Raw genomic sequence first — 7,251 nt, 5'->3', positions numbered from 1 at the left:
ATCCAAACTGTGAATCACGTAATCGATGCTTGTCGTATATCTACAAATCCCTTCACGGTGCTTCTGGACTTCGAGAGCTCGATGATGGGACATTCAGTTGGCTAAATAAGAATCTTCCTATATCTGGATGATGTACTCCTTGATATTCTTCGTACGAACGAACAAACTGGACCCTAACTCCTAAACGCAACCCTTGACCTCACATCTCCCCCCCCCCCCAAAAAAAAAAAAAAAAATTGCAACCTGTTTACCTCTAAACTTTTGAAGGACTATATTATGGAGCAATTGTCACTGAGGCAAATGTCGGATCACCAACAAAAAAAAAGGATTTTTACCACGTGTACTTTTTTTCTCCCCAGGTCGTTCCAAGGAAATCCCATCACTACCATTGAAGCTGGTGCTCTGAATGGTGTGCCTACGTTGAGGGATGTGTGAGTATTTGGGGTCATCTAAATGAATACAAGGGAGTTTCTAAATGACGGATCCAGGGTTTTTGCAAAAGGGGGACACCATCTGATAAAAATAAAAATAATAATTAAATCGCCACTGAATTGCTAGCCAGAGAGGATGATGTGACATGTATTGATGTCAGCATATCCGCCGAAATGGTTGTCGATAGGTTGCGTTAGAGCACATGCTGGAAAATTAATGAGAAATTCGGAAAAAATATCGTAAGCTTATATACACTGTCACAGGTTATATTTTTAAATAGGAAAGCATTTTTGTTGTCTATAGTCTCGATGGCCAAGTGTGCACTGGGGGTATCCATCTCCTTTATTTAAAACCCATGAAAATATCAACAACGCTATAGAAACAAATCTAATGTATGTCAGCTGCTAGCATTAATTGTATGTGTAACGTGATGACAGCGTTGAAATGCAGGTTGTTGTTTTATTTGAAAGGACGGGAATTCTTTTGAAGAAGCGAAATAGTATCTGAATGTTAATTAAATCATCGTTTAAACAAACTGCAAACTTGTGACGAAGGCTTCCCTACAATATAAGCCCTCGAATATAACTCTTTATCATACTTTTCTTGCTTTATTTTCAGGCGACTTCTTTCTTCTGACAGAATTCGCCTTCAGCCAGATACATTTGTTGGCCCTTCTAAGATTGAGTTATTGTAAGTACAGACATACAGCTATCAGAATCCCGAGTTCATTTTACATGTTTTGAAGTTGGCACCGACATGTTCTTGCTCGATTCTTTCAGTGTTATCCTGTTCCGATCCGCGTGACTTCAATGAAGTATGATGCCCTCGCAGTGTCGTACGCAGGATTTTTTCCCGGAGGTTGTTTGAAAATTGAAAATCGAGCCGACCGATATGTCGCTCAGTGTGGGAGAGGGAAGAGGGGTATCCCCAAGAATCGTATTTCCTCCCACCGGCATCCAAGTTAGATTGATAGTAATATGTTTTTGTGTGGATGCACTAATATAGGGTAATTTTTTTCAGTTAAATCATGAAACATGTGAATTTTGATAACAAATCAATAATTATGAATACGCAATATTCAGAAAATAGTATCAATTCTTCAAAGTTCATAAAAGATCTTGTGAAATGTCATGTATGCAATATCATAAAAATCATATAACCTGGGCAAAGACATGGGTTAATAAAGTTTTGGGGGATTAAAAAGGGAAATTAATGGGATTAAACTATATAAAGCAATTGATATATAGTGAGGACATTACGTCACAAACTGATAACTAAATTAGCAATTTGTGTAGTGATTTCACTTGTTCCATAGTTTTATATATTTTTTTAAAAATTTCATAACTTTCTTATTAGTTATCCGATTTTGCTCAAACTTCTTTTGACTGGTTTGTCTGATTTGTCTGCTTCTTTTGAAAGTAAGTTATTTTTGGAGTGGACTTGTACTTTAATACCACGTCAGTGACTGGTGAAAATTCAATTATCCATGTGCCAGTAATTAACAGATACTAACGATAATGATGATGATAATAATAATAATAATAATAATAATAATAATAATAATAATAATAATAATAATGCTAATATTAATAATAATAATTATAAAAATAATAATAATGATAATAATGATAATATTAATAATAATAGCAATTTTTTTTTAATGAGATAATAAAAACAATGATCAGGATATTAATAATACTGCTATAATAATGCTAATAATGATAATGGTAATAATGATAATAATAATGATAATAGCAATAATAGTAACAATGAAAAAAGTATCAAACAACGTTTCTAAGCACTTTAATTTATAATTGTTATTACCCCGGTCATTGTATTCAATTGCTAATCCGCAACATGATAAAGCACTCGTTCCGCTCCCTGGGGACTATTTCGGTCAGGCACCATTTTACAAGCGCACACATGACAATCCAACCACAGTAACTTTCCCATCGGGTACCCATTTAACGACTGGGTGGACAGTGGCAAATGTAGATTAATCTCTTGCCAAAGGACATTTATTAAGTACAGGACGGCGACTTATCCACTAGACCACGACACCTCTTCACAAGCAAACAGTTAGGACAGGATGAATGGTGTATTCATTGCAATTACTGCCTTCACTGCTCTAATTGTTGAAGGTTATATCACAAGAGAAATGACGCCTCGTGTCCGACGGGTGTACAAGACAGTGTCCATCCTTATGATAGCATGATCAAAGCAAAGTTGCATTCTTTTATCATGTTGTTTACAAATTAGCGGGCATTTACATAATTATGGAAGAATAATATTAAAGATGATTTTAAATAACTTGTAGTAAAATGAAGGTATAAGCCCTTTGTCGTCTTGCACACATCAGAGTAAAACGCAATAATGATCAGAAAGCCAAATATAAGACCATACTAATTTTTAATTAACAGTGACTAAAATTGTCGATGCGTCACTTTACAATTCACTTATTACAGTCTGATGTTACAGCACATTTCGTAAATTGTGGAGTGAGACTAGTGGTCATATTTTGCAACTATTTCAGTGAAAATTAATGCTTCAGTGTGTAATAGTCATCTCGTCTGTCTTTTACAGAGTTGTTCGAGACGAACGAGTGTGTTGCATCGTTCCAGAAAGCTTCGGGTGTATAACACGAGAACTGCCACATCCGCTCTTCACGTGTCGAAGGACATTCCTCCAAAATATGACCATCAAAGTGTTCATCTGGATCCTTAGCATCAGTGGTTTGCTTGGTAATGGGTATGTCATCTTCACAAGATTGCGGGATAAACCGAAAACACCCACTGGTGCTGTTCAATCCACCTTGATCAACAATCTGGCAGTGTCGGATTTCTTGATGGGTATATACATGTTGATCATTGCTGTCATGGATCTGTACATTGGTGAAGCGTACTTCTGGGATGGCATCGGGAACGAGTGGCGAACATCCAATGCTTGTCAAATCGCTGGGTTTGTCTCGTTTCTCAGCACCGAGGCATCGGTTTTCTTGTTGACCTTGATCAGCGTTGATCGCTTCATCGTCATCCAGTTCCCGTTTAGTCAGAATCGTCTGGGTGTCAAGTCCTCCCGTGTATTTGCGGCGATTGCGTGGCTTCTTGCATTGATTCTCAGTGTTGGCTCTCTCCTCTTAAACCAGCTGGAATCTGACGCACACGGCCTGAGTGATGTCTGCGTGGGACTTCCGCTCATCCGCAAGTTCTCCTCGGTATACTCGGAGGTGGACAGCTACACTTTGACTCGCTACGGTGTCACCACCTTCAACTTTCTTGCCTCTGGAACGTCCCCCACCTGGCAGTTCTCCATTGCCATCTACCTGGGAGTGAACCTCGTCAGTTTCCTGGTCATCATCTGCTGCTACGTCGCCATTTTCTTCAGCGTTCGCTTGAGCAGGAAGGCGGCAGGAAAGAAGTCGGCCACTGAGATCAAGATGGCGCGCAAGCTGTTTTTCATCGTTGGGACCGACTTCTTTTGCTGGATGCCTATCATTATCATGGGGATCTTCATCCAAGCTGGTGTCATCACTCTCTCATCCAATATCTACGCTTGGTTGGTGGTCTTTGTTCTGCCCATTAATTCCTCTATCAATCCTTTCCTCTATACCCTCATCGAAAAAGTAACCAAATAAGCACTGAAGTCTTATTTACAGTACATGAGTGAGAGTGTTTTATCGATGTATTGTTTTCACATTTTACCGATCTTTTTTTTCTTATAATTTAATGAACTAGTTCGTAGATAGAATCCGCGCACCTGCAAATAAAGCTTCTGGATTCGTGGTCATGAAAGTTATGTTATCATCGATGTACCGACAGCACGTATTCTTTTTAAGAGGGCAAACAAAAATGTATTCAGAAGCACCTTTGTCACTTTGGCAGTGATTATTCTAAAATGCACAACTAAAGTGGATCTTCTCCGTGTTTAAAATATTTTTGGATATTCGAGGCCATTATTTTGAACATGTGCTAAGTCTGGAAAATATAAATGGTTATATTGGTGGTACATGTATTAACGTAAGGATGATTATGTTGATCAAAGTATTGCCTGTATACCCATACAATTATTTACGGAACTCTGACTTGCCCCCTGCCCCTACGAATAGATGAAAGAAAAGAACCATAGGAAAAAAAAGAGAGTAAAGCGGGTTGTATTAGTGGTTCTAGAGGGGGCTAAGGGGCTTAACCCATCCCCCGTGAAAAATATTAAACCCCCATAACAACCCCCCCCCTAAAAACAAAAAAAATATTCTTGATTATGAATTTAAGCGAGGCACGATTCGAATTCAAATTCAAATTGAAAAAAAAAAAAAAAAATTATTATGATCCCAAAAAATAAGATCATTCTCAATTTGATTTTAATAACAATGGATACCAATATTCAAAATTATAGTGTAAGATAGATCATTATTGAGTGCAAAGGTCAAAATTACAAAAACCGGGAATGGCTAAAATGAACATAATTATAGCTCCGTTTAGTCTCATTTGATAACGCCCCCTATCGGCAGATTCCAGCAGCCTAACATGTACGTTAGCCTATGGACTTTTATAATAATAATAATGAACATTTGTATAGCGCCTTTTCTACAAGTAGGTACAAAAAATCGTTAAAAATTCATTTTTTTGTTTAAACAAAAAATCACATCCATCCCGACGTACGTTATCACTAGATCTTTCATTGGAAAAATCATGTCCCATTGACTTTTGAAATTTCACCAACCGTAATTTGATCAAAATAGGTAGCAAGCTCGCCATTGCCTATATAACACATGTACAACAAGTCGAGTTTTGGACTCAATTTATCACGCGATCGTAAGGTTATAAGTCAAGCACACGAAGGATAATAAGCATGAATTATCATAGATCAGTTCTGATTTGTTCATTATGTCCATTTCATCCAACCCCCACCGTAATTGTTCCATTTAGTGTAAGCACGCATTCTGCCGAGGTAAGCAAAAACATGAATTTTCATGAACACCATAGACTATTCGATTATTAACAGAGGGGTGAATTTGTGCACCACATCATACTCCCCTACTTTCAGTCAAGTATTTCATTGTATTATGTAGTTTAGTAGGTTTATTTTACTAACTGTTTAATTATCAGATATCAATGATAGTTTAAAGATATGGAAAAGATTCTTGTATTTTATATTTAGCAAAGCAATCTCACATACAAAATCACTATCAAGTGTCGTCTGATCCGACGATTGCCGTCTGCTATATACGCGAACTAGCCTACGTTTGTGCTGGCAAAAATGAGAGAACCGGAGCAATATGTGTACTACTGCATGTCACTTCTGGAATATAATACAGAGATGAAAAATAAATTAAATTACTCGTAATATTTTGTACAGCCTTTTTTTTTTCAAGAAGAAAAAGGGGAACAATTCAATTTGATAATATATCAATATAAAGACCATTAAAAATTTGTATATATGTTAATGTGTGTGAGTTAAAATTTAGATTCGGATTCTTGTATAGTACACTCGTGTAGCGTCACTACGATATTCTGTTGATGAACAATATTTATCAAGGATATAGTAATTATAGTCAATTTGTAGAAAATAAATTCAACCCCACCCGACCCGACCCCCCCCTCCCAAAGAACATTCTTCCAGGATTGCACAGGCGAGATTGGGAATGGAAACATGCATGGTATGAAGGTAATCCCGACGACCCTCTTCGATTCTCTCTCTAATCAGGAGCCTTGTTAATTCACATTTCATCCACTGAGCACCCCCCCCCTCATGCAAGTGCCCCCGTAACTTAAAGGCCGTCACCACTACTGGGCAAGAAGGGATTAGACCACACAGCGAGCCAGCGAGGTCACTGTGACAGGTGGCTATCTCATTAACTCAGCTCTCATTTAACATAAGAAAAAGAGGATCATGGGGAACCAACAGGCACCGATTGGGGAAGTTTTCTATATAGAGGGAGCAAGTAGCTACAAGTATGGCAGTGTGCCTTTAAGGATCCATGCTTCGCAACTGCATGGTTACATGAACTCATATAGACTTATTGTATTCAAATGAGTAAAGTGATGTTTATCATTAATATTGATCCCCTTTCCTAACACCTTACTGATCAAATTTGAGTGTCGTCATATTTATTTATGATATATATGAAAGAGGAAGAAAGTGCATACGACTAATTCGTATGATTGCCAGGAAATTTGTTGCTTCGATTAAAATCTTTAAAATAAACAAGCATCTCTAATTCTCTCTCTCTCTTCCTTCTCTCTCTCTCTCTCTCGAGACAACTATCCATCTCCATCAGATCACGAGCTATAAAATAAATTGTTCTCATTAGTCGTCAGATTCCAACAAACCTCTTAACCTATTCCTTTTATTTTGTTGTTGCTTTCAACTCAATGTTGGACAAGAGTTTTCCTCGGACGGAGAGAGAAAAGATTAGGATTTGTGATGGAAGATGTGTCTATGGTTGGAAGAGAATGGAGAGAGAGAGAGAGAGAAGGGGAGATAAATAAGTTAGGAGGGAGAGGAGGGAGGGAGGGGAAAGAGAGAGAAACAAATGTCGCAAACAACTTGTGTGTGTGAGATCGAGGGAGAGAGAGAGAGAGAGCGAGAGAACGAAAGAAAAAGGGAGTGAGAGAGAAATAGAGTGGAGAAAAAGAGAGCACGAGAGAGAGGGGGCGCAGGAGAAAAATAGATGTTGGAATAAGATGGTGTGATAGGTGGGATAATGAGGACAATTTGAGGCGCATTGTTGGTGCACGAAAAACTGTCGGGTAATAGAAAATAATTTGGTTGATAACCATTTATTGTGACACTGCTATTTGAGGATGAGAATTATTTGAT

At 37.9% G+C, this 7,251-nt stretch overlaps 1 protein-coding gene across 1 annotated transcript; it reads left to right on the top strand.

Moving 5' to 3' along the window:
* Positions 1-215: 215 nt before the first annotated feature.
* LOC115924289 (G-protein coupled receptor GRL101-like) lies at positions 216-4,399 on the top strand. The gene is made up of 3 exons (XM_030986386.1): positions 216-431; positions 1,051-1,122; positions 3,016-4,399. The coding sequence occupies exons 1-3, from the start codon at positions 277-279 to the stop codon at positions 4,064-4,066; spliced, it is 1,278 nt and encodes a 425-aa protein (XP_030842246.1). The 5' UTR covers positions 216-276; the 3' UTR covers positions 4,067-4,399.
* The last annotated feature ends 2,852 nt before the right edge of the window (positions 4,400-7,251 follow it).

The sequence above is a fragment of the Strongylocentrotus purpuratus genome, unplaced genomic scaffold (genome assembly GCF_000002235.5).
Source record: "Strongylocentrotus purpuratus isolate Spur 01 unplaced genomic scaffold, Spur_5.0 spur5_scaffold_15, whole genome shotgun sequence".
Lineage (NCBI taxonomy): Eukaryota > Metazoa > Echinodermata > Echinoidea > Camarodonta > Strongylocentrotidae > Strongylocentrotus > Strongylocentrotus purpuratus.
The sequence above is the reverse complement of the archived record's forward strand: the minus strand, read 5'-3'. Positions and strand labels throughout refer to the sequence as shown.